The 27,209-nt window shown below is 52.7% G+C and overlaps 1 protein-coding gene across 13 annotated transcripts in view; it reads left to right on the forward strand.

Moving 5' to 3' along the window:
• The window catches only part of MYT1L (myelin transcription factor 1-like), a 305,434-nt gene that overhangs the window by 198,099 nt on the left and 80,126 nt on the right, over nucleotides 1–27,209 (forward strand). For 12 of the 13 annotated variants that reach the window (XM_014540575.1, XM_014540567.1, XM_014540573.1 and 9 more), the window contains 4 exons: nucleotides 7,844–7,998; nucleotides 15,412–15,466; nucleotides 15,624–15,657; nucleotides 15,938–16,000. In XM_014540575.1, the coding sequence (XP_014396061.1) occupies nucleotides 15,412–15,466; nucleotides 15,624–15,657; nucleotides 15,938–16,000 (152 nt within the window). In that variant the 5' untranslated portion in view covers nucleotides 7,844–7,998. The remainder of the gene's footprint in view (nucleotides 1–7,843; nucleotides 7,999–15,411; nucleotides 15,467–15,623; nucleotides 15,658–15,937; nucleotides 16,001–27,209) is intronic. The other variant, XM_005867251.2, reaches the window with a different exon arrangement.

Here is a 27,209-nt window from a genome sequence, read left to right on the forward strand (position 1 = left end):
AGGGGGGGAAAAAAAGGAGACATATGTAATACTCTTTGTAAAACCTTAAGCAATAAAACAAAATTAAAAAAAAAAAACACGACAGCAGGAGAACTTCATTGTTTAATCCCTCTATCTAATCCTGTTCTAAAATGGAATTCAGTGGCATATCTACAGTAATGAAGCTCCTTAGGCAAGAGCCAGCCCAGGCCCAGGCCCTGTCCCAGCCCTGTGCGCTCACTGCTTAGGTTCTAAGAATGTTAGTGTGTGGCGGTCCAAAGTCACCGTGCTCTGCATGGCCCTCCCTACCACCCTGTGACTGTCAGTGCGATATCAGGGTGCATCGGGGCACAGGGTCACAGCCCCCCAACAGGCTGCTGGGGCTGCTCGCATCACCCGGTCCTTCAGAATGTTCTGAACGCGGACAGACAGCTGAGACAGTGAGTCATCTTCAGGGGGTTACCTCAGAGTCCCTGCTGCACGTCATCTCTGTGAGAACATGGTGACTCAAATCAATGTTTTTAGCAGGATGAATCCTAGAATTTAAAAAAATGATAATTCCTCGTGTCACCTTCAAATCTTGAAGCTAATTTTCTCCGGGTGCGCAAGGGTTCTTCCGTCAGTAGCTCTGCAAACAGATCTGGTGCCAGAGTCCTCTGGGAACTGGTCTCCTGGCCAGGGATTGGGGCCCATTGAGTCAGGGCCAGTGCCTCCTCCCACGTGGTGTCACGTGACCTCTGGCTGGTGTCCTCGCCTTCTCCCATGTGACTCTGTCCTGAGTGTGTCTCCCAGGCCCCTGCTTCACCTCACTGTCCCGACTGCCGTGACGTCACAGAGACACAGATAACCCTGAGGTCCCAGTGCCCCGGAGCTAATGATGGCAACGTGCCAGTCTCCAGATTTATGAAAAATTAACATTGATTCATAAAGCTAAAGGGTCGTTCTGTTGGGTTTTATAGACATGCAGTTGGTTGGAGCTGGAAATGAAAAGTACAATGTTGGCAGCTAACAGCAGGGAAGAAGCTGACCTCCAATGAGGGAGAGAAGCTGCTTTGTTACTAAGACACGGAGACTTAGTGGGTGGAGGGAACTCCACTGGTCAGGGCCCCTCAGATGGGCTGCCCCAGCCTGTCTCCACCTCCCCTACCCCCTCCCGTCTGCTCCCTGGTCCTGGGCCTGAAGCCTGGCCTCTCTGAGCCCCTCCCCCGCTCCTCCATCCATGAGACGCAGACCCCCCAGACCCCACGCAGAGCCCTGCTCAGCCCTGGTCGGAGGGAAGCACGCCTGGCCCAGCTCTCGTGCAGGGAGCCCAGCCAGGGCTCATTCACTCCACAGAGGCCTTGTGCAGGGGGCGCAGTGGGACCTGCCACCTTATAATGACGAAGCCAGAAACCAGACCTTAGACACCTGACAGGCCCAGTGAGTGTTGGCTGAGGCAGGGGAGTGGTCCTTGAGGAGCAGGTCTCGGTGTGGGCTCTGCCGCTTTAAGGCAGCGAGGAGCCTGGTTTTGTTTCTCGCTGCAGCTCTACCGTCTTTATCTAATCAGGCGTGTCATTGATTGGTTTAGATTTTTGTTTTGCTTCATGTATCTTGTTCTGAATATTGGGTTTGAATATAATTGCCACAGGTCACACTACCTTCTTAAAAAATTCATCCAGCAAGCAGGTTTGGGAGCAGGGGGTGACCTGAATGTTCTATGCAAATGTATGTAAATATGTGCTAATGTCGGTAGGTGAGTGTGGCATCTGCCACAGCCTCCCAGGTTAGTTCCCCAGGAGGCCTGAGCACTTTCACACTCTGGGGACCAGGGGGGCATGTCTGTTTCCCCAGACGGTTGTGTCGCTGAGAACAATCACACTGGTGGGCGTTAGAGAGAAATCTGTCTAAACCAGTGGTTCTCAACCTTCCGGCCCTTTAAATACAGTTCCTCATGTGACCCAGCCATAACATTATTTTCGTTGCTACTTCATAACTGTAATGTTGCTACTGTTATGAATCATCATGTAAATATCTGATATGCAGCATGGTCTTAGGCGACCCCTGTGAAAGGGTCGTTCGACCGCCAAAGGGGTCGCGACCCACAGGTTGAGAACCGCTGGTCTAGACGTTTCTTACAGGTGCTGGTTTTATCTTGGTTTCAACTCAGTAAGTACCACGGGGCCCTTTCCTGGGTGAAGTACCATCCCAGGTAAATAAAGCTCAGGCCTAAGGTCCAAGACCTGGCGCTGGCTGAGCTGGTGACCACGCAGGCGGAACAGGGCCCCCCGGCAGGGAGGGAGCCCGCCCCCAGGATGCGGAGCCCTGTGGAGCCGGGGTTTCCAGAAGTGCAGTGGCCGAGGGGAATGAGTGAAAACCAAGTTGCCAGGGTCCCACCCCTCACCCGCTTCATCCGGAGTGTCTGAGCTTCCTCCATCTTATACGTTGGGTTTCTGTATAAGGTTTACAAATAAAGAAAAAAATCCTGCAGTGAAAAACATCAGGGGGCACAGGATGGCTTAGACTCTAGTGGAGACGCAGACACAGGTCCGGCCACATCTGATCGGGGAGCGGCGCTGAGACGGGCTGCCCAGACTCCGTCAGCTCCAGTGGGACCAGGAGGAAGGTGTGAGGAGCATGTGAGTCACTGCAGAGCTGAGACAGAAAGTCTGTAACCGGCACCTGGCTGCACGCGGGAAGAGGGAAGAGCAGGGCCAGGGCGACTTTCTGCTGGAAGAAAGGTGGCGGAGGGTTGGTGGCTCTGGTGGAAGTGGGAGTCGGAGTTGGCTGGTGGCAGGAGGGAAGCAACCATGAGGCATCCCTGGTGTCTGGGCAGGGAGAGGAGGCAGATGCCAGAAACTGGGAAAAGATTTGATGAAAAATCAAGCTTGGAGGCAAAGCTGGATGAGTTGTTTAATTAGAGGTAAAAGTTAAGTTCATGCAGTGAACAGAGTCACCAAGAATGAAAGCGGAGACTCGGGAACAGAATTCTGGGAGCATCTAAATTTGGGGGTAGGAAGAGCAGCTTGAAAATGAGGAGGTGAATTGCACCCCCACAGGAGAAGGGGCTCAGGAGCAGTGAGAGACGGGACGCGTCAGGGGCCGCAGGGAGAAAGCACGCCTGGGTTTGGGGTTTGGGCACCTTTGGGGAAGTAATTTCAGTAGGAGCAGTGGCAGAAGGTAGATACAGTATACTGATTTTTTTATTATAGTCAAGATGAAAAAATTCAGAATTACAGAAACTGGCATTTGTTGAGAGGGAGTATTTTGAATCAATGTAAAGTACCTTCTCAGAAGAGTCCACACTTTTCATGTGTAAGGAAAGCAAGCCGGCCAGGAAAATTTTGCCCCGAATTTCTGTTTTAATTGAGAGACTTTAAAATTAGACAGTTTCAAAGGGACCTTCGGCAGCGCATCACGTTAACCCTGTCCCTGCCCATGCCTCTCTTTGAAGGAAGGGCTCCCCTGGAAGGAATGCCCTCGCTCCAGGCTGATTGGAAGCTTGTGTTGACAGCCTGAGGTAGGTGGCTCAGGCATGGCTCTGGGTCAGAGCCGACTGCCCAGGATGGTGCTCTGAGCGGGGCGCAGCCTTTCAGGTTCCTCCCGTCGCCTGGTCCCCCAGGTGTGTGCACAGGGAGCAGTCCCACCTGTGGGAGAGGCTGGTCCCCCGGGTGTGTGCACAGGGAGCAGTCCCACCTGTGGGAGAGGCTGGTCCCCCGGGTGTGTGCACAGGGAGCAGTCCCACCTGTGGGAGAGGCTGGTCCCCCGGGTGTGTGCACAGGGAGCAGTCCCACCTGTGGGAGAGGCTGGTCCCCCAGGTGTGTGCACAGGGAGCAGTCCCACCTGTAGGAGAGGCTCACCCAGTCAGAACTGCTGCAGGATGGGAAGGTCCACACAGATTGTGGGTGGAGCTCAGCACAGAGATCTCCCAGGATGGACGGTGCACAGGCCACGTCTAGGCAGCCCTTGGTGACCTGCCCCTGCCCACAGCAAGAGGCCCACCGACAGCCTCTTCAGATCGAAGGCTGTGCACGGAGGCAGGCAGCTGCTGTCCAGGGCTTGGAGCCTCCACAGATGCCCAGCCCAGCCGTGGGAATGCCTCCTGCCTCCGCTCTCCTGCAGGGTCCCTCTCTTCTCCCAGCCAGTGAGCTGCACCCCTCCCTCCCACAGGTTAAAACTGCCCAGCTCACTTCCTGTTTTCCTTCTAACCTATGACCATGGTTTAGCTCCATTCCTGCTTTCTCCATCCTTCGTTCTGACACTCAAGGACTCCTTACAGCCGTCAAAACGCATGACTACTGGCAGATGTGTCTTAGTTTTGGATTCCAGCTCTAGCCACCCTCCTTCTCCTCAGGCCATGGGAAGGCTCAGCCTGGGACACGAGAGAATGTGGGAAAGGTTTACTACTCCTGTGTCACCCCGTTTTCTCCGGAGACAGCTGGAGCGTTGGCAGCGTGCCATCTGAATGGAAAAGGGCAATTGGAAATGGGCCTATGACGCCCTCAGCCTGCAAGGCTGGCCAGAGACAGAGAGCCAGGCCTCAGGCTAGGCCCTGGCTGTGACCCTTGACCTTCAACTCCATCCAAATGAAAACCCCCAATGGAGGTTGTTGTCAGTGGCTTTGAAGTAAGAGCCAGGAATGGAGTGAGGAGGGTCACAGGTGGTACCCGGACGCTCCTTCCCCAGAGCCCCAATAGCGACCCTCACCCCCAGACTGACAGGCAGGGCCTCTGAGGGGTGAGGGACCCAGCGGTGGTGCCCTTGCTCAGTCTGCGGACAGCGGAGGTTCATTGTCTCACAGCCTGGAGGGTGAAGTCCATGTCAGAGCCCAGGGTGCCCCCGGCAGGTTCCTCCTGAGCGGGAGGGAGCATCTGCTCCCACGCTCAGGCGTCTGGCGTCCCGAGTCAGTGGCAGCCTGGCCCGTAGCGGCATCTGCGCTCTTCCTCGCTGGTCGCAGCGTGCTCTCCCTGCTGTGTGTCTCTGTCCAAAACCCCCTTTTATAAAAGCCCACCCTCGTCTGTATGACCACATCTTAACTTATTTATGGGCAGTGACCTGATTTCGGTCACATTCAGGGTCCTGGGGTTAGGACTTCAACGTAAGAGTTTATGAGACACCCAGTTGTACCATAATGAGGTTTGGGAAACACGGCGTTTGCAGACATGGTGGCGGCACTGCTGTCCCAGTGCAGGGCCTCCTCGCGGTGGTCGTGGAGCTGGTGGCTTCCAGAGTGGGGAACAGCCTGCCTGTGAGGACATGGTCCCTTCTCAGCGGTGGTGGCACTTTAAGATAAAGCATCCTGTCACTGTTGGTCACGCACGCGTGGAAGGTCCATCTTCTATCGCATTTGACCAATTTGACTGTGTCAGCTTGCAGGCCGAAAAATGGTATTTTTTGATGGATAAATAAGGACGGATTTGACCTCACGCGTCAGCATCGTCTGGCATTCCAACCCTGGAGAAGGTCTGATAGATGGACAAGAGGCAGTGTCTCTCCGTGCTTGTCCTGCCCCTATTACCTGGTTGGATTTGTGTGTTTTATTTAAAGACTTTAAAATTAATAGTGTGGAATTCTGAATCTGACAAAGAAAAACTATCCTGTAAAATACAGGGCATTAGACGTACATGAGAAGATACCCCCAAGCTGAGCTGAAACTGGAGGCGGGTGGGCTCCCCAGTGGGCAGGTGCCCCTCACTCTGTGGGGAGAAGAAGACCCTCCTGGTTTCCAGGGAGAACAAACAGGACCAGGCACAGGAGCCGGTGGAAACAGGAATTGTATCACTTTCGCCCCGACTCGGACTTGGAACCCTTTGAAACCCCTCGCCGCACGCACATGGCACCGACACCCCTTCTGCACATCGGCAGCCTGTGATGGCGCGCCCTAAACTCCCTCTCCCTGGGCGTGCGCACTTGCGCGTTCTCGGTCTGCATCCCACTCGGCCATCTGGCTTGTCCTTGGGTCGGAGCCCAGGCACCCTCCTTAGAAAAGGCACGTTCCCGAGTGAAGCACCCCCCTGTGCTGCCCCCCCCTGTGCTGCCGGAGCCCCGCTGGCCAGTTCCTTGCAGGTGCTCACTCCTTTGTCCATCTTCACTTGACTGTGCTGGTCACAGAGCTAGTCCAGTCCCAGGCAGGTGCTCACCTGGCCCCTGAACAGTGGATCCTAGTCCCGAGGGAGACGTCTGTCACGCTGCAGAGAGCCCTTTTGTGGTGGAGGGAGGAGTCCTGTCCCTTTCGAGGACAGTCCTCTCGTCTGCAGACAGGAGAGCAGACAGGAGGCACACAGCACGCGTCAGAGTCTAACGAGGCCAGAGGTGGACCGAGGAGGTTTAACATGAAAAGAATAAATATCCAGGTTAAATATCAACATGTGTCAAAGGCAACGGGCACAGTCAGTCGCTCCCAGAAGAGGAGAGAGAAATGGTAGCAAGGGCAGTAGTGGGTCAGACTTGGGGACTGTCCGGCATGCACCTGCCACCAGGCGGAGGCACCAGCTCACGCTGAGGGGCAGCTTGTCCAGTTCTGTTCAGGTTTAAAGGCTGAGAAGCCTGAGGCCTGTGCTGGAGGAGGACATACAGCAGGAATGTCCACAGGGCAGAATTCGTTTAGAAAACACAGGAAGTGACCTGAATGTCTATCAAGACATTTGATGGTCTTATTAGTTACACAGCCTGTCGCGGAATAATAACCCCCAGTTATGCTCCGTTCCTGGGGGCCAGAGAAGCAGACAAGACCTGCTTCCCAGGAGCAGGGAGGGCTGCTGGATTCTGAGGAAGAGGATCCTGATGCCTCTGTCTCTTCACTCAACTATCTCGTTGCCTGTTGTTCGAATGAGAAGTTACAAGGAACGTTGATGTCCTGTTCTAGTGTTATGCTGCTGGTTAAGTGCAGTGTCACTGTGAGTTCCTCTGCGTCATCTCTGAGCATCGCCAGACTTGGTGCACTTGACCTGTGCTCTTGACGAGGCTGTGGTTTAGAACAGCCTGGAGCGGTTTCGTCCCATAAGCCACAGGAGCAAGAAGCACTGAGGGAATGAGCCCACCCAGGTGTTAGCTGCAAGGACTCAGCGCCCCACCCACAGGCCATCCAGGACCATGGGACTCAAATCCTCGCCTTGGTCTCGCCCATTAGGTTCTTCCTGGGGTGTGTTTTCAGGGGACTTTTGACAGTGGGAGGAGTCCTAGATTTGCCAATAAGAGAGCGAGATTTCAATCATGGCGCTCCCTCTGACTACCTGGGTAGCTTTGAGCAAATCTTACAGCCTCTGTTAGTGTCAGTTCTTCATTCATAAAATTAGCAGGAAGTTTTGTTGATGGACAAATGACAGTGGATAAGAAAAGAATGTTCTTAAACTTTAACTTCCAGCTCTACCAACTATATGGAGACCAGCCCAGTGCTCCAGCCCCTGCAGTCCCCAGACAGATCACAGACTACGTAGGATGACGTGTGCATTCTAGGCGGGATCTGTGCTGCCATGCTGTGTGTAGGCTGCTGCCATCCCAGACCTAGGAAGGGCAGCCATGAAAGGATGCCTGGAGGGCCACTGGGCCCCAGAACCAGGAGTTCTAGAATGTTCTCAGGTAGAGCAGAACGTCTCTCAGACTGACTTAGCTGGCAGGAGCAATCCTTCCCAGACAGGGCTGGTCCCAGACAGGACCAACTGAGCAAGGCCTGGGAGACCCTTTCTCAGAGCCGAAAGAGTAGGCTCCAAGTCCAGGAGAAGAATTCTCCAGGGGAACCTCTGTCCGTGGGTAGGAGAGAAGGCATTTGATCCTGGAGGAAGCTGAGGGTCCCTGCTGACCACTGCAAAGGGCATGCTCTCTATTTACACTTGTTCCTAATGAGCTGGTGCAATCATTGGTGCTGTGCATTGTTGTTCATGTTTTGCAGATGGAGAAATCAAGGCACAGAGAAATTAAGTGACTTCACCATAGTCACAGCTGGCGAGGACCAGGATTAGAGCTTAGAGAGAACCCTGCCCCTGGGCCTGTGTCCTGCCCACAGTCACGCTGCCTCCATTCCTAGGAGAGAAGACTTCCTGCAAGGTAAAGCAGGTGCCTTCACCGGGGGGTGCAGGCCCCACCTAGGCGGCACCGCCCGTCTGCACAGCGAGCCTGTGTGCCCTGTGCGCATGTGAGGCCTGCCCGGTGCTCACAGGTCGACGTCTGGTCTGGACCACCTGTCAGGCTGCTTCCTTACGGAGCCACAGCTGCCGCCCCCTGACCTCTGCATCCTCCCCTTCCCGCCTTCTTCCCCCTTATCTCAGTGCCTCTACCTTTCCTCCTCCTCGGCTGCCACCATGAGGGCCTTCCCTGCCCTTCTCTTTGACAGCTGCCACCTCTCCCTCTGTGATGGGCACCCACCTGTCCTGCATGTAAAAGAAGAGAGAGCGGCTTTCTTCCCCCCGCAAGCTCTTATCTGTCTCTGCCCCTTCGGGGACAGTCCTGGGCAGCACTTTCCTCGTGGCCCGTCCACTGCAGAGTCTGTGGAGGTGTGTCTGTCATCCTACCTTCCTCCTGAAACTTCTCCAAAAATTCCCCTTTGATCTCATTCATGACCCAAATTCAGACAAAGGGGGGCAGGAGGGGTTTGAGCGTCATTCAGTCTCACATCCCACCACCTGGTGGGTGGACCCCAGCTAGACAGTGTCACCTGTAGGCTTGACCACTTCCCAGGGAGGCCATGTTGCATCCGGTGTCCCCTTCAGAACCCTGTCGTCCCACCTCATGCTCCTTCCTCCCCTGCCGCCGCCTTCGGGCACTCACTCCTCTCTGCCTTCTGGTCCACGCTGGTCCTTCAGGGTCTCTTCCGACCCTTCGGGTAACCCTTCCTCTGTGGATATTGTATTTTATCTCCAGTGGCCATAAACGGAGCTCACAGATTATATATGTTATCACTTGCAGACATAAGCTTCTATCGTTTTTCTGTTCTTTATTCTTATAGTATTGTCTGCCCCTTAAAAAATAAGTAAAACATATTTTAAAACACTGAATTTAAAAAATGAACTAGACAATCACAAGGATAATTTAAATATTGATATAAATGTCCAGTTCTATTAATAGTTTTCTATGTCAAAACATATTTGAATCTTTGAATTTTATTTTCTTACTAACACTTCATCAAAATCTCAGTGAGGGGGAAGTTAGGGTGGAAATGCTAACACAGACCAGGCGTCTCAGAAGTGTCTCGGGGACCTGCCTGCCCAGGTCGGGGAGCAGCAGGTGCCGCTTGTTCAGGGCAGTTCTCTCCTCGCGCTCATGTGGTCTCTTTATTGTTCGTGTCCCCCTGAGGGGTGGGCAGGTCAGGCAGAGGCAGCTGCCAGTTAGAGAAGGCGCCTCGCTGTGGGCTGGTTGGGAGCACACAGCTCTGGGTGGACAGAACGGGGCCAGCCCAGGGATGCACCTGCAGGGGTCATGACTGCTTGCTGGCTGACCTACATTGTTTAGTTATATATGGAGAAAATTACCACAGCAAAGTAAAAAAAAAAAAAAGACTAGCAGAAAATATTTGCAACAGATAAGATGGGCAAGGGGGTTAGATTAATACCTTAATATACAAAGAGCTATTTCAAATTAATGTGGACTTTTTAAAAAGAAATAAGCAAAAGGTGGAAAGAATAACTTCACAGCAGAGGAAATGCAAGAGGCCAAAAAGAAAATACGTTTAACCCACCTCATGCTCAGGCAGAGCAATGAAGCAGTGACCGGGGTGGGGGGTCCCCCTCGCAGAGGTAAGCACTTGTGGGACCTATTGGTGATGGGCACTTGGCAAATGGGCAGAATCGTGCGTTACTAAGAATGCAAGCATTTTCACACGTCTAACAGTAGTGACAGTGTCGTTTTAAAAACGTAATATGGAAATATGTGTAATGTGTGTGATATTTATTGCACCTTTGTATAGTGGAATAAAGCAAATATATGAAATAAAATAACCTAAAATCCATTAGTAGGGGAATTTACAGGAATGGTTCAATAAGTTACAGTGTATGCGTTCTGGGGAATGGTACATATCCATTCAGAAAAGGAGCTTAACACAGGCACTTACCTAGAGAGGTAGCTGTGGTTTGGGCACATGAAAAGCAGCAACTTAGGAAGCGTGTGTGTGTGGTGGGGCTGCTTCTGTAGACAGTGAGCATCCACAGGGGGAGCGGCTCCTGTCTGCCATGTTCTAGGCACAGAGGGCGCTGCCCTCAGGACCAGGAGATGGGCTGCCGGAGAGAGGTGGTTGTGACTGCCCTTCTGCCCCTGCACAGCTGCAGTGTCCCTGTGTGCACCCCCCCATACACACACACACACACACACGCGGCTGCTGTCCCTGTGGGACTTGTGGAAGGAAAGGCAGACACTGTTGCTGGTCAGCAGGGACGCGTTCTGGATTCTTCATGATGGAAACTGGCAGATAAGATCACAGCTGTAAATGTGGTGCTAGACAAGGAAGCAAAACAGTGAGGGACATGCACCCAGAGACCATCACAGGGACTCAGTCCTGACGGGTCAGGTGTGAGCTCGGTGGTGTCCAGAGAGATGGAAAGAACTGGCAACAAGAAAGACAACTGCAAGACCCAGAATGTGATAGGCGATTGGATAGAGGAACGAAGACAAGACTTTTAGGTTTCGGACTGAAAGGGTGATTGCTGAGAAACGCGGGGCCGATGCGGGAGGTGGCAGACTCTCCTCACAGGCGACAGCAGAGGAGGGAGAGCTCTGCCCATGATGCAGGCACACACGTGGGAGCGGGGTGTACAACAGGCTGCAGGCCTAGAGGCAGAGCGGTAACAGCCGTGAGGCGGGACGGCATGAGGCGCTGAGGGCCCTGCGGGAGGAAATGCCACGCGTGTGTCTACATGAACGGGAAGGGAGAGGCCTCCTCAGGAAGCAGCTAGAAACGGGACTCGCAGTGGAAAGGAGCGGAGCGTGTCGGACGCTGGCCGGCACCGCCTGTGGAGCAGCGAGCGTCCTGAGTGTGCGGGCACCTGGGGCAGAACTGAGGAGCCGGAGGCGGGGGAGTGGGCAGGGCTTCGGGGACCTTGCTGGGGTGGGAGCGATAGATGTGGGGGTCACCGTGGCCTCTGAACAGATTTAGAAGTGACATCCAGCGGGTGTGGAGTGCCCAAGAGAAGGGGGTGCAGACGCTGTTGGAGGAGAGAGGTGACAGTCCCTGTAGGTCGGCAGAGGTCACGGGGAGGAGGGCCAGGTGAGAGGCACAGCGTGAGCCAGCCCAGCGAGAGGGGAGAGGAGCAGCTGTGGGAGGGCCGTGTGGCCGTCGCTCCGCGTGGGGCTTGGACCAGGACCAGGCGAGTGCCACCCCGCCCCAGTCTCAGGGCGGAGCCGCGCATCGCTGCGTCTCCCTTGTCTTTTCTCGCCCAGAATTTCTGTTTTCCCAGTTCAGTTGCTCTTCCTCTGTGGGCACTGACCTCCTCCTCACCAAGCAGCACCGGCTGGGGTGGGTGGGTCTCTGTCCCTGAGGGTGTGTCACTGCTGCCACCTCAGTGAGAAGGAAACATCGGGGCAGACACACCACGGCTTTTTTCCTGTTTTATTTGCCTGATTTTCCCTATTTTCATCCTATGAGGTTGGATAACTGAACTTGGACATTATAAGCCACGAAGCCATGAACTGCAGCTCTCAACCACGGAGCCACACTGGCTGGACAAGAAGGTGCATGTTTTATTGGGGAGAAAGAGGGAAAATGAAAGTCATGAAATAAATCCTGATTCCACATGCAAAGTTTACATTTTACAAAGTAACTCCCTTGCCCTCTCTTCAGGTTATTCTGGTAGCTTATATTGGTTCAAAAGTAAATGTTTTAAATTCAAGAGTTTTCTTTAAGTATAAAATCATGTAAAATTCCCATGAAAACCTGTCCTTATAAAAATAAACCCTGGACTTGAAGTAGTGAATGCGTAAGTAGCGCTTTAAGGTGGTTTTTCTAAATGTAAATTGCTGGAGAGACTCAGAGACCAAGCCATGATAGTCGGGTTAACGTTCTCTAATTTTTTTTTTTAAATATTTTTATTGATTTCAGAGAGGAAGGGAGAGGAAGAGAGAGATAGAAACATCAATGATGAGAGGGAATCATTGATTGGCTGCTTCCTGCAGGTTGGACCAAGCCCACAACCCAGGCATGTGCCCCCGACCAGAATCGAACCTGGGACCCTTCGGTCCGCAGGCCGACGCTCCATCCACTGAGCCAAACCGGCCAGGGCAGGTTAACGTTCTCTAGTCTCAGAAAAGATGCGAGCTGATCGGTGAGACCAAGGCTGCTGGGCCATCCTGACCTCACAGACGCAGGTCCTGCAGCTCTGGCCTCAGAGCCATTGACAGGTCACCTGGTGCTTCCAACAGTCACCAATGGGAGATAGGCCTTCTTTCAAAATGGCAGGCGGGCATGGAGAGGGCAGGTGGGGATGAAGGAGGGCAGGCAGGGACAGAGGAGGCGGGGATGGAGGGGCAGGCAGGGACAGAGGAGAGGAGGCAGGGATGGAAGAGGCAATGATGGAGGAGGCAGGGATGGAGAGGGCAGGCAAGGATGGAGGAAGCAGGGATGAAGGGGCAGGCAGGGATGGAGGAGGAGTGATCCCTGAAGAAATGAAACATGTGGGGCTGCCCATAGGTGTTAAATGGCCTCTGACCTACCACTCAGGTGTACACGCTGGGGATGAACACCCTCCCCACAATGTTGACTGAAGTGTTTGCTTTCTGCACCATCTGACCCTCTGGCAGTTCTGAAACAACTGTGTAGAAGCAACATTTAAATCAGCTTCCATCCTTCCTTTTATGGTTTCCTGAGCTGGGGAGAAAGAGAGAACCATCACTTCCTGGTCTGCTGGTGCTGGTGCTGGTGCTGGCTAGACGTTGTTCTAAGTCACCTCATGATGTCCTTGCAGTAAAGAGGCTGGTTTCCCAGAGCCTGACACTCAGCAGGCTGAGTGATGGCGTAAATGGGGGGACAGCACGGAGCAGCCCCAAGTGGGCCCCATGGTGGTGGGAACTGACATGAGCAAGAGGGGCCCTTGGGACTGGTGGGGAGTATCATTTCTCTAACGAGTGACTAATGGCAGAATCCGCTGTCCATCTGGGAAAAACTAGGTTGTCCCCTAGACATAAAAAGCAACGGGCACAAATTTAAAGTGAAAAATAAAACAGTTCTTAGTCATATGAGCTCTTAGCTAAGGAGGCCAGCGTTGACTGTAAGGTCCAACGAGAAGGGCAGCCTCACTGCCTTTGGTGGGGGAGGGGGGTTCTCTCCTGAGCCACGGCCAGGGCGGCACACGCAGGTGTGTGAGCCAGGGGACCGCTTGACAGACGGCCTGTGTCCCTCCTAGAGGTGTGAGCAGCCTGAGCCCTGTGGAAGGAAGGGAACCTCTAGCACCGTGGTTGGCAAACTGCGGCTCGCGAGCCACATGCGGCTCTTTGGCCCCTTGAGTGTGGCTCTTCCTAAGCCTTAGGAGTACCCTAATTAAGTTAATAACAATGTACCTACCTATAGAGTTTAAGTTTAAAAAATTTGGCTCTCAAAAGAAATTTCAGTCGTTGTACTGTTGATATTTGGCTCTGTTGACTAATGAGTTTGCCGACCACTGCCTAGCATAACCCCTCAAGGTCTCTGCACATGTGTCCCTCTGCCTGGGACACCCCCAGCCCCCCATGACTCCCCATACACTTTCAAAACCTGAAACTTGCAATGAAGCTTTTAAACCCGCTCAGATCTCAGCTCCACCAGGAAGCCTCTGCCCACTCCCCCGGACACGGCGGCCCTCCACGCTCCGCACCCCACGCTGTGCCCCTGCACAATGCGTTAGGCTTTGCTGGCATGGCACCAGGCTTGGGAGTTCTGTGTGTAGACCAGCAGGTTAGAGCGTTGAAGCTGCCCGAGGTGCTGTTGACATCCTGCGGGGCCACATGCGCCTGCGTCCACGGCTCCAGACCCCGTGTGGGCCCAGTGACCAAGGACAGGGGAGACCACAGGCACTGCCTCGTGCGCATTCTCGTTTCCTCCGCTCACATCCTTCTTCCTGGCCTCGCTCTCCCCGGACAGCCCGGCACTCCAGGCGTTGGACCAGCCCGGTGACTGTCACCCCTCTCGGTTCTGCTCCCCTCCCTGCTCTGCACCGCGTGAACTTCTGTCTAAAATGTGCTTGTGAGGTGTTCCCGCCCCACCACCTGCTCAGTGGGCAACAGCAGCTGTGTAGCTTCTGTGTCGACTGTGCCCCTCCTGCTGGCCCCAGCCTTCGCCCTGCCCTCTCTGCTCCCTCCACCCCTCTTCTCGGCACTCATCTGCCTCCTGCCACCTCCTTAACCTGCCGTGGTCCCAGCCACTGGCCTCACTCACTCACTCATTCATCCAAGCTCTGTCCAGGGTGATACGTAAGCTCAGGTGCGGCCTGTCTTCCTTCCTTCCTTCCTTCCTTCCTTCCTTCCATGCTTCACCCTGGCTCCCCCTCTTCCGAAATGCTTATTATATCAAATCTCAGTCTTGTATCTGAACACGTCCATCTCCCAGGAAAGGACATTAAGCCCATTGAAAGCTTCTGTTGTTTCTTATGCGCATTCTTTATTTCCCGAAGCTGTACTCGCACCCGTGGAGAAGGTGGCATCTTGTGGCAGCTCTGGCCCCGGGCAGGGCAGGATGGTCCCAGGTGGGGCTGAGCAGCTCTGCTCCTGTGGTCAGAGGACCTGCGTCTCCTCTTTGCTGCTCTCCTGGCAGCCCGCCGGGTGCACTGGAGTCCCCCCCATGGGCAGTTTGCGTGTATAGTTATTCACACGCTGCGGAAATACCGGGTGCACAAACCCTAGCCCTGACCCATCCGCAGTGTGCTCCTGGTCTTAGAGACGGCATGTGGAGACAGGCCCTGCACGAACTCCCATCGGATGCTCGTGGGCGAGTCAGATCTCCAGGAGAGGCGATGCAGGCCCTTCCTTACAGAGCTGCTGGGAGGGTCCTGCAAGGCAGTGCCCGAGAACACGTCCTCATCCCCACAGTGAGACGTACGGGTCACCACGAGCAAAGGCCTGTGTCCCTGAGAGCCTCCTGACGGTTTAGATCAGTGTGGGTAGCAGCAGCACCCAGGAGCTGGGGACAGCGAGTCACCCAGGCACGTCGTTGTCCTGTGACACCCATTCCTGGACAGACTACACCTCCAGTGAATGTTCTTGGTACAAAGTTCAACTCAGAATCAACCCAAATGTGTCTACTCAGTCGTTTACAAGCGAGGATGCAGGCTGCACTCGAGGCTCCTCACAGAGGCAGGGCCTCCCGATTGAGCATCCCTGCAAGGTCAAGGTCAGGCCCGTTACTTCCTATGCCTTTGGATTGCCTGATGCTTTCCCCCTGGAGAGGCTCCCTGCACAGAGGGGCACAGGTTCAAACACTGTCCCTACAATGCCGGGGCGCAGCGGCACCCTGCTGGCCTCGGCGTGTGGGAGAAGGACACTGACCACCTGCTACTCTATCCCCAGATGGAGGTGGACGCCGAGGAGAAGCGTCATCGCACACGGTCCAAAGGGGTTCGAGGTACGTCCACGCCCCCCGACTCCCTGGAGGCCCCTCGGGGTCACCTTCATGCTGCGGAAGCTGTTGCCTGATGCATTCTGACCGCTGCCTGCCCCCCCTCGGGAATGAAGGTGCTGTGGTAGATGACGCCTTGTTATCTGTTTCCCTCTCTCTGCAGTTCCCGTGGAGCCAGCCATCCAGGAGCTGTTCAGGTCAGTGCTCTGTGGGTACATGTGTCCCCATTCGCAGTGTGGGAAGTACGGGCGTTTCATGCCAGACTGTACATCCAAGTGCATGGGTCTCCTCACAGCCGCTGCCCTGATGCGGTTGCCTCCCCTGAGACTCACTAATGAAAAGCACCCCTAACCGCCCCTCCAGGTTTGCACTTCCCTGTCCATCTGTATGGCCCTCCTTCTCTGTCCTGTCACTGACGCTCTCGGTCTAACCGCCTGCGGCATGTGGCACCGTGTAATTCATTCTTTCCCGTTGCAGCTGTCCCACGCCCGGCTGTGATGGCAGCGGCCATGTTAGTGGCAAATATGCAAGACACAGAAGGTAATGCCCGCGTTCGTTCACGTTGTACGTCTCAGGTGACTTGGGGGCCGACCACTGCTGACGGTGGTGGGCAGCTGTTCTCGGAGAGCAGTGACGCTGTGCTCTCCCTCGGACAGGAGCCCGGTCATTGGTCTCTTACAAGTTCTCAACACGTGAGCCATTCTTCCTATTTCAGGGGCAAATTTATGATCATACGTACGACGACATAAATGAAGGCCAGTCTGAAGGCCCTTTGCCACGCGCATGGGGACGGCGCTGACACCCTCCCCGCTGACATTGAGAGGCTTCCCCCCCATGTCTCCTGCCGGAGCTGCAGGGCATAAATCACAGATGCTAAATCAGAGTGTGGCCTTCAGGGCTCCCTGCAGAGCGTGGCTTCCCTAATGGAACAGTTTGTCCCAGGACAAGAGCCCCCAGTGCCGGCAGCTGAGGGGCGGTGCCGGGAGGGAAACAGGGCTGGTTGCCCCAGAAGTCTGGGCTTTAAAGGACCATGTTGTCCTCATAAATCCTGGGACTCAGGCGTGTCAGAGAGGAGGGTGTGGGAGCATCTCAAGGTGGCTAAGTCATGGTTGCTACGGACGCATCACAGCGGAGCCCTGTCCGCACACCTGAGGCGTGGGTGGTCGGGGGAGGGCGGTCTCCTCTGGGACACTGAGCATCCCCCTCCCCCTTCCGTGGAGTTTCCGTTGTGATGAGTGAAGTGTGCACAGGCTGTAACACACTTTTAGTTGATTTTCACGTTGGGCTGCTGGACCCAGGTCACCCCACCTGACAGACCATTGGAGACCAGGGCACGGGCCACAGCCCAGATGCCGAAGCAGGTGTGCCCTCAGCAGCAGGGCGGCCTCCCTCACTTCCACATTCATGTCCTTCCAGCTGAACACGAACTTATGGGTGAAATCAAGCAATTATTTTGAATGTCCTCTAGTAAAATCGGGGAAAGTGACTCCTTAGGTTCCCATATAGCATTTAAGGAGGCCGGAGTTTTTAACAAGCATCCGTGGTGGAGGATTGTCAGACTTCCGTTATGTATGCACCAAAGGAATAGCAAGGTCTCTTTTTAAGGAAATTTTGTGATTTAAAATATTAAAGTTGATTTATTATATTAGTGTTATTACTGTACGAAAGAGTAAATGATTGAACTATGTGATTTAAATAGTTAAAGAATTTGTGCTATGTATGCAGGAGTGTTTATATAAATCTAATCTAAAAGTCTTAGGAAAACCACCTGGTATTTTCACTGGGAAACAGGTTAGCAAGCCATGAGTGAAATCTCATTTTCCCCTCGTCATCTCTTGATTAGTCACTAGTTAAACTTTATCATACTATTAAAAATGATTAAATAACAAAAAGTTTTAATTAAGTGTCAGCTAGATATTTCATAATCACAGTTTTACAGGAAAAATTATGACGTTTCCTAGGAATTGTTTCAGACACTCACGTCCCTACCGAGGTGCCCGTCAGCTGCCATGTGTCCCAGGCAGCCCACCAGCCTCCGAGAATCCTCCCTGCAGGAGGCCTCGCCTGGGCTGGGCGTGATCTGAGGGTGGCTCTGGCGCGAGACGGATGCTGACGTGGCGCAGAGCACCCGGTCATATGCAGGAACGAGGCAGACGGAATTGTAGGGAGGGTTCACAGAAACATCCAAATCGGAGATGTTTCAACAAAGTTTTTACCTGACTTTCCTTAATGTTATAATTTTTACCATGAGCTGTTTTGTTTGTCATTGTTAGAATTCCTACTTTTTTAATGGGAGTAGTTCATTAGGGATGTAAGGCGGGGGAGAGTGGAGAGCGGCTCCCAGTGCAGACACGGGTGCAGTCCCCCCCACCACCACCACCTATTTAACGTCATGGGCACCTTCCCCAGCGGTAACCTGAGGGAGGTACAGACCTTGTCGTGTGAGACTCATCACCGCTCAGAACTTAGCCACCGGACGCGTTTCCCTCTGGGGAACCTCCTTGAGGTGTCCAGTAATGCTTTCTCCTTATTGTTTGATGTCTACGCATCACCAGCACGTGCAGCTGAGGGATGACATTTGGTTTCTTAACCTGGAAAGGTGCCCCTTCTTAGGTAAGATGCACCTACGCATCAGTATCCTTGGACCGCTGCCCATTCCCATTGTGGGAGTTCTGCTGTAAAAGACTTCCTTCTGTGGAAGGTCCTTCCACAGGCACGAGGCACGTGAACACCTGCCCCCACAGGCGTGGCCTTGACCTCTGCTGTCCTGTCTCTGCTGCGATGGGGGCAGCGGCCGCTCCAGATGGTCCAGAGGCAGCCTCCTGGGTTCTCACAAGATCACCCACACTCTGGTCTTTCCAGGATAAGTTTTTGAATGAATGTATTTCTGTTAGGGCTACAATTTTATTTTATTCATTTATCACATTAGTTCATAGCCCAGGAAAAGGTGTTATTTTAGTATGTTGAAGTTTTTATTTACTTGAACATGCAAAAAATAATTGGAGGCAGGTATGTGGAATTAACAATATCAAAAATCAAAACAATTTTTAGGAAATTTGATACCAAGTGATAAAATGATGTGTCGGTTCTCTTTCTCTTTTTTACTTTATTGAATTTATTGGGTCAGTATTGGTTAGTAAGATTATATAAGTTTCAGGTGCACAATTCTATAATTCATCATCTGTATATTGCGTGGTGTGCTCACCACCCAATATCAGTTCTCATTCCATCATCATATATTTAACCCCCGACCTTTCTTTTTATCGTAAGGAAATCTCTAAGGGAATCAAACATTGATCGCAGTCTCTGTGCACACTCTTGCTTGTAGGACACACTGTGTGGTCCTTGACAGTTGGTCACTCTGCGTCACTGCGCTGTGGCTTCCGTGGCAGCTACTGCCATTCACGGCTCACTCACTCGTTTTCAGTTGAGGCAGGTGGGGCTGTGGGTTTGTGAGAAATTGGCATAGAGGGCAGCGGAGCCTCCTCCTCCCGACACCCCTGTGAAAGGGAGCATAACCTGAAAAAAGGACTATAGAGTGTAAGATCCTGGTTAAAAAAGGGGGGGAGGAGTTAAGGTCCTAATACTTATTTTTTTTTAATATATTTTATTGATTTTTTACAGAGAGGAAGGGAGAGAGATCTAATACTTATTTTTTGATGGTCTTGCCTTACTTAAAAAATTGTGTCCTTGCACAAGAGGTAATCTGTCATGAATATTTGTGTTAATAGCTCATGGCTAGTTTGAGGTAGCTGATAAACACACATACAACTGTGCAGTTAAAAGTGAGAGAGAGCCCAGCCCAGGTGGCTCAGTGGTTAAACGTCGACCCATGAACCAGGAGGTTGCGGTATGATTCCCAGTCAGGGCACATGCTGGGTTGTGGGCTCGATCCCCAGTGTGGGGATCAATGATTCTCTCATTATTGATGTTTCTATCTCTCTCTCCCTCTCTGAAATCAGTAAAAATATATTTTTTAAAAAGTTAAAGAAAGAAAGTAGGAAAAACATGAGGGAAATTGAAACAGTTTTATTGGAAACCCAGACTGTATCAGGGGTTTGCATGTAGCACAGCATGTAGCTGAGTCCCCTGGCAGTCAAGGCAGAAACGAGAAAGGAGAGGGGTTGCCACACAGAGGCGAGTGCACACGGCTCCTCAGAGACTTCCTCTGGCCGGGAGGTGAGTGTGCTTGAATCCCAGCCCCTGGCCGGCGGGGACCCGAGCCCAGCCAACACTTCCGTGCCCTGAAGTAGGAAGTCAGGCTCAGGCCTCCCATGCAGCGAACCCACATGCCCGACACTTATCTTCAGGAGCATCACTGTGTCTCACCCAGGCATCTGCCTTATTTCTCACTGCGCCTTCTGTCATTCGCGCATGTGCATGACAGAAACCCAGAAACCGGGCAGTTTGCACTCGGCTGGAAGTCACTCTCCTCCTAGGAGCCAGGCCCCTCTGACCTCTTCTCCACCCGCATCAGCCACCAGCTGTGCGGTGCTGACACCCCTGCTGAGGTCCTGTGGCTTTTCCTGCATCTGGCCTGCCGGGGGCGCTGCAGCCACGATGTGCCTCAGAGGTGCGGTCCCCTCACAGAGCTTCCTCTGCAGCTCCCAGTCCTTCTCAGTGAGTTTAGTTGTTAGAGGCTCACATTCGGGAAGCAAGCTTCCCGGCCCCTTCGCTCTGCTCCCTGGGTCCCCCGTCCCCAGTGAACGAGCAGGCGAGCACTTAGGACCCTCGTGGCTGAAAAACAAGCCGGTTCCCACATGCCCACAGCTGTTGTCTGGGTGGGTGAGGCAGAAGGTGAGGGAAGGCTTGGAAGCACCTACTGGGAATCTGGGAAGTTGCTGGCCTGCTCTCCCCCGACAACAGTGTTGGCAGGAGGCTCCAGGCACAGTGTCAACGTGGATCCCCGCGAAGCTGCGGCTGCTGAGCTCAGACGCCAGAGCCTGTGCCGAGGGGCGTCACCAGAGGGGCCCGAGGCCTGGCGTTTTCGGTGACAGCCCCAAACCAAAGCCTGACTCTGTGGAAGGAGAGAGGCGTGGTGAAGAGAAGCCACACCTCGCTCTGAATCCAGAGTCTATAGGAGCTGGTACTGCGATGCCGGCTCCATGTGGACGGTCAGTGTTCTGCCCAGGCTGCTCGTGAACATTGGACTGAGATTGAAGTTCTAGGACCCGAGTCACAGTGTCTAGTGCTCCCAGGTTGGAGGCGGGCGCTGTCTGTGTTGGAAACCAAGTGCAGACTGACGCTGAGAAAGGGACTATCTGTGGAAATGAAACTTGTCACCAAAGTAACAGCTTACTGCTCTTTTTCATTGGACAGTCTTTTCTTTTTTCTTTTATTTATTTATATTTTATTTTTATTGATTTTGAGAGAGAAGAAGAGAGATGGGGGGAGAGAGAGAGAAACATTGACCAGTGCCTCCTGCACACTCCCTACCAGGGATCAAACCCACAACCTGGGCATGTTCCCTGACCAGGCATCAAACCAGCAGCCTTTCGGTGCACAGGACGACGCTTAATAACTGAGCCACACCGGCCAGAGAAGCTTATTGTTCTTAGGTTTTTAATTTTCCTAATAAAATTAGAAACTGAAATAATCAAAAATGTATTAGTATCTATGATAGGTTACTGTTAAACAATGCAGAGGCATTTGCACTTCAGCCTTCCTTGTATAATTACTCACATCCTGGAATATGTGAAGTTAACGGATTTCCCTCTTTCTGAACAGTGACTTTTGTACAAGCCGCTAATCAGAGAAGGACAGACAGAGAGGCCCCAACATGGCCTCGTTCTTCACGTCTGTTTGGGACCCTCTGGATTTATTTCTGAAATTCAGTAGATTTCACTTACATTTACTCTTCATGGTGATTTTTTAACTTGTTTCTGTGTTGAGAACAGAGTCCTGATGAAATATTTGACCCAAAATTTAGCTTTAGAGTCTGGCACACTGGATAAGCCCCCGGAAACTGGGTGATGGGCATTGCTATTATTTTAAATCCTCCCAGTTAAAGAAATTCAGAGCCAAATCAATTGATCATGAAACTTTAAAATAAAAAGCTCCAAATGGTAGCTTCCATTTTGATTAGAAAAGTATTGGATTCTCTGGCTTATTGTGCATATTCGTTATTCAGATTTTTCCATTTCCTATACCTTCGCACCCACCAGCGTGATTGCCGTGGCGGCCGCCGCGGGTGAATAATTGCCTGTCTTCACAGGACTTGCTCTGGAGCGGAGGCGGAGGGCCTGCTTCCTGATGTGGGCACGCCTCATTGGGATTCTGCCAGCGGCCGGGGCTGTATTATTCATGCTTGACAGAGAGCTCTCACTGAGAGCCTTGGAACAGAGCCAGGCACTGGCGGGGGGAGGGGAGCATTGCAACATGCAACTGAGAGGGGCATCTGTAACCCGAAAAGGGGGGAGAGACAGAGAGGAAGACAGGCAGAGAGAAATCAGAAGCCTGTGTTTCCCACTTGCCAGGCTCACATTGGTAGAAATTTCATTTGCATTGAAATAAAATGTCCTGAAAATAATTGCATTTTTTCTAATCACGCTTGAAAGTTTAACACAATTTTCCACATTTAATTGCAGAGCTGATTTTAATTAGTAAGGCCCTGCATGTGAAAAATGAAGATTCACTTGTGTGCACGAAACACAGCACAGTGTCTGCCGACGCTCTAATTAATGTATGGCTGCCGTACAACAGGGCGCGCTGTGGGATGTTTATGGAAAATTCTGTGCACGCAGCCACCAGCCAGTCTATCTGTGCTGCACTTCGTGAATCCAAAAGAATACCCTTCATTCTTTATGAGAGTCATTGTGCATGCCATCACCCCATCCATACACTTTACGACATGCCTGTCCTTTTGCTGTTTGTCACTGGTGTTATAAATCAGAGGGGAGGGTGCACATATTTTAACATTAATTTGATAGTTGGCACAGTTGCACATAGAGCACCAATTTCGAGATCTAGGGACTTATTTGCAGGAAGTGGGGAATTAAAGCAAGTGGGGTTCCCAGACATGTCATTATTCTGATGCCTTGTTCTTCATCATGTGTGCAGACACGCCACACGCAGGCCCAGGCTTTTTGGATTGTGGTGGCAGGTAACCTTTATTGTCACAATAAATCCTCTATTTAAAAAAGAGATTCCTGGCCATTTCCCTAAGAAAACAATTGCTTGCTGCTGGTCTACAGTATGTCTGCACATGGACATGTCTCTGGACACTTTACTTTTATTTTTTTATTTTTTCAAAATATGTTTTTATTGACTTCAGAGAGGAAGGGAGAGGGAGAGAGATATAGAAACATCAATGATGAGAGAGAATCATTGATTGGCTGCCTCCTGCATGCCCCCTAGTGGGGATTGAGCCCATAACCCCGGGCATGCGCCCTGATCAGGAATTGAAAATTGTGTTAAACTTTCAAGTGTAATCTCCTGGTTCATAGGCTGACGCTCAACCACTAAGCCATGCCGGCCAGGCCGTCTGGGCACTTTAGAATAGAGTGTGACCGAGTCAAGGCATTTAAAACTGCAAAACAAAACATATAATGTATTTCAGGAAATATTCTTAACGTTTGATAAAATTAAATATATTTTTCAAATAAGGCCACATTGAAAGAGAAGGAACATGGGTATTTCAGATACCTGATTTTTAAAAATGCCTTTTCAGTGCCCAGAGAACGCACAGCACTAGTTGATGTACGTACAGCTGTCGTCTGGGGTTTGACCCACCCAGAAAACACACAGTTCATTTGTGACGTGTGCCGTCTGCGCTGGGATTGTGGCAGGAACACGGCAGCCACTGCTCAGGTCTGATGTGTGGGGAGAGGGGTCCTGAGGCGGCCGTGAGGGTCGGAGGAGAGGGCCCCACGGGTGACTGCACAGCAGCTGCCAGGCACCTGCAGCCGCTGGCCCTGACCCAGCCGCCCTCCCTCGAGTGTGGGTCTCTGCTGGTCTGGTTCTTGCTCCCGTGGGCGGGAAGGCAGGCCCTGAGTCAGTGGCTGCCGGGTGGGACTGCAGGCTCCGTCCTCTGAGGATCGTGGGGAGCGTGGACGGGACTGGAAGCGCGAGCCTGTCACACCACCCGGAGTCTGTTCAGGCCTGCGCCCCGGCAGCTAGTCAGGACCTGCGTGGTGACCAGCCCTGCAGGCCAGTCCCTCGCTCCGCGTCACAGGACGTGCACCTGGCCCTTATCCCACACACTCAGGCCGAGAAGAGGAGTGGTCGCAGGGTCCTGGGCCTGTCCTGGTGAGGACATGGTGCTGCCAGTATCAGGCCCCGCACAGGAGGGAACCCAGCTCCAGCACCTCTTCCCGCTGCTAGTGGAGTTGGAAAGGAAACGCTGTCTTCATGTTTTCATCTGAGGAAGTTTCCATGTAAATTAGGTGTTTCCAGCTGCGATGAGTGAAACCTCCTCAGAGGGGATGAAACGACGCAGCGTGGTCTCCCGTGAACGGGCACCCGCACCAGCCTCTGCTCTGCCACAGGCCCATCTGGCAGTCCCTGGCTCCGTGTGCTCACCTCTTCCTGGCAAAGACTGGCCTGGCCTGACAGCTGCCCCCCTACATCCAGAGGAGGCCAGAGGGAGCCTTCTAGATGCTCTCGGAAGAGCGAGGGGCTTTGAGAAGCCGCCGTCGCTGTCCTTGGAGCTGCACTCCTGCCAGGCCCTCGAGGTGGCAGGAGTTACGGTCATCCTGGGCTCAGGCCCAAGCCTGGAGCTGGAGGCTGGTCAGCTTCCCCGAAGGCAGGGGTTCTCCAATGTCACCTAGAACTTTCTAGAAAGGCGAATTCTGGGCCCAGCCAAGACCTGCTGAATGAGAAGGTGTGGGCGGAGCCCGGCAGCCTGTTTCCACCCCGTACAGGGGACTCTGATGGTCCCCGAGTGGGAGAACCACTGCCCAAAGGAACAGGCCTGTGAGCAAAGGGCAGGTACCTGGTTACATGGGGTCCTCAGGTGACAGGGAAAAGGGGCACTCATTCTAGAAAACAAAGCCCACAGCATGCACGAACCAGGAACCAACACAGAAGCATGCAGTGACAACCGAAACCTCGCCCCAGAGGTGGTTGGTGGCAGACACTACCTCACAGATCTGCTCCAGTCCCTGTCCCCTCGTTATGATCCGAACGTGGCCCGGGAACCTCTACATCCCATGAATCCAGGCTTGGCAGACCCAGAGCTAGACCCGTGCTCCACCTCAGACCGCAGCCCCAGCCGGGACCCAGGGCTGCACACCAGCTTCGGTCCCGAGGCCTTCAGCGGCCATGGAGGGCGACGTCTCACTGGGGACAGTGTCACCTTCCGTTTCACTCTGTTCACACGAGATTATGAAGCCGACAAGGACATGCTTAGGAGCACTGCAGTGCTCTCTGTCTGGGGAAAGGAGGGGCAGCCTGGTGTGGTGGGGTCAGGGCTGGGGACCACATTGGGACCCCCAGAACCCTCATGGGCTCAGGTCACACACACAGGTGAGGTCCAGAGGCTCTGGGCTGCTCAGAGTCACCCGCCAGGCCCTGCCTAGTGTATGTCCTGAGCCTGAGCAGACCCCTTGGCCAGGAGCACAGGCAACAAAGGGCCAGAGCAGCGCCACTGAAGAAAGCCTGGACGTTTGCATCCCTCACCGAGAGGACTGCCTGGCCTCGGCTGGGTCATTAAGATGAACACAGTTTCCTTTCCTGTTAAGGGAAGCATTGAGCTCACCTGTCTCATTCAACTGCTTTTAAAAGACCCACCCCCTGTACCATAGTAGCCACTCTGTGGTCTGTGAACACCACCTAATAGTGCATCTGACACCGCCAGAGACGAGCTCCGTGTGCAAGGGGCCCATTTCCCAAAACTCTAGGGAGGAGAGAGCATCTCGGAAGAAATCCTCTTCATGAATAACGCATGGTGATCAGTGATGTGCTCAGATCACCTGCTCGCCCCTCAGCCAATCCGATGACTGGTTGTGCTTCTGATTGGACTGCCTGGAGCCCCTAGAGCCGGCCTGAGAGCTTCAGACAGGACGGGGGGCGGGGGGGGGGCAGCATGAGCAATGTCATCCATTTATCCATCCTGAGAGCTGCCCAGTCCAACCTTCCCACCCCAGCAGGAAAAGAGAGCTGAGGGCAGGGAGGCAGAGACTACCACCAGGCGCTGGTCCAGGAGCCAGGTCCCAACTGTAGTTTGTGCTCAAGGCACAGGCAGGTCGGCGAGTAAATGATGGAGCAGCTACTTGGCACTGGGTCTGAGAGACTCCACCCTTCAAAGGGGCAGAGGGTGTGGGATGCAGACACGGGGTTGGGGTGTCCGGCTTTATCAGACTGACCATACGTGGGACACGGTGATAGGCCGGTCACTGGACTAGGACTGTGGAAGCTTCCGGCTCCTCCTCGCTGCCCTCTCACGATCTCTGCAACAATGACAGCAACCTCATCAGCAGTATCTGCGAGGGGCCCCGGACTGTGTTGTCAGTCATCGCAGCTTCCCCACTCCCAGGCCCGTGCCCCTCGCCCAGGCCCCTCTTCTCCAGCCCATCTGGATGCTGATCAGATTATTACAATAAGGCTACACACACTGAGCCCTAATGTACTGAACTTTCCCTGGGGTGAGCCTGCTCCTGTCACCGAGCTTCTTAAATCAGCCTGATTGATTTCTAACATAGGGTGGTGCCGGCAGTGGGTTTGGGGGCTGGGACTCTCACAGAGCCCCTCCCGCCCAGGACTCAGCATTACTGTGTTTAGTCCCTGTCTCTGGCCCTGGGCCATTCATGGGCCAGACTCGAGGCACGTGGCACAGGCTGCTGGCCTGCCGTTCATCCGGGAAAGGGAGAAGGACCCTAAGTTTTTTAAACGCTTCAGAAAATGAACAAATAAAAAATTTGCTTTACATATTTTTTTAACTAATTCTCCCAGGGTGTTTTATTAGCAAGAGAAGCTAAAAGAAATACTGTATGGGTGCAAAGGTGACTTAGGATTAAAGGGGTAGATAAATTCTCATTTTCTTAAATAAGGACTGGAAATTATAAAAAGAAATAATAATAGGAAAGGGCAGCTTCTAATTAGTGTCTGCTGTGCATGTCACCGTGCCCACCTTGAGCATCGTGGCGTTTGCCGCGAGCGCCAGTCACCACTGCTCTTAGATGTTTTTCTTTGATCTTTATGCACTTTTGCTACTTCTTAACTTGTCTCATATTATAGATGTAAATTTGTATTTGCTTAAATTTTTACTTAACATTATACATGAGCCTTTTCCGATGTCATTAAATATTTTCATTCTTATTTTCATAGCTAACGTCCATCCAGTGGTGATATTGTAATTTACACAATCCTTCTCTTACTGTTGGAAATCAGTTAGGCTTTTACAAGCGTCTCCATGTTATAAACCATGTTTCTCTCTCCCTCTCCCTTTCTCTCTCTCTAAAATCAATTTAAAAAACATATTAAAATGGTGTACACCAATCATATATTTATATATGGTCGTATTTCTTTGAGTTGGAATGCTCATGCATTCCTTCCATCCCCACGCTAATTGTGTAAACATCCCAACCTTCAACTACCAGCATTTTAAATATTTAACAATTGAATAATTGCTTACCAACCATAGACAAAGTAGCTTGTGCTAGCAGCGGTTCTCAACCTGTGGGTCGCGACCCCCTTGGCGGTCGAACGACCCTTTCACAGGGGTCGCAGGCCAGAGAGGGTTGGGGGGCAGAAGGGAGGGGAGTAAGAGATCAACCGAAGGACTTGTATGCATGCATATAAGCATAACTAA

The sequence above is a fragment of the Myotis brandtii genome, unplaced genomic scaffold (assembly GCF_000412655.1).
Source record: "Myotis brandtii unplaced genomic scaffold, ASM41265v1 scaffold247, whole genome shotgun sequence".
NCBI classification, from domain to species: domain Eukaryota; kingdom Metazoa; phylum Chordata; class Mammalia; order Chiroptera; family Vespertilionidae; genus Myotis; species Myotis brandtii.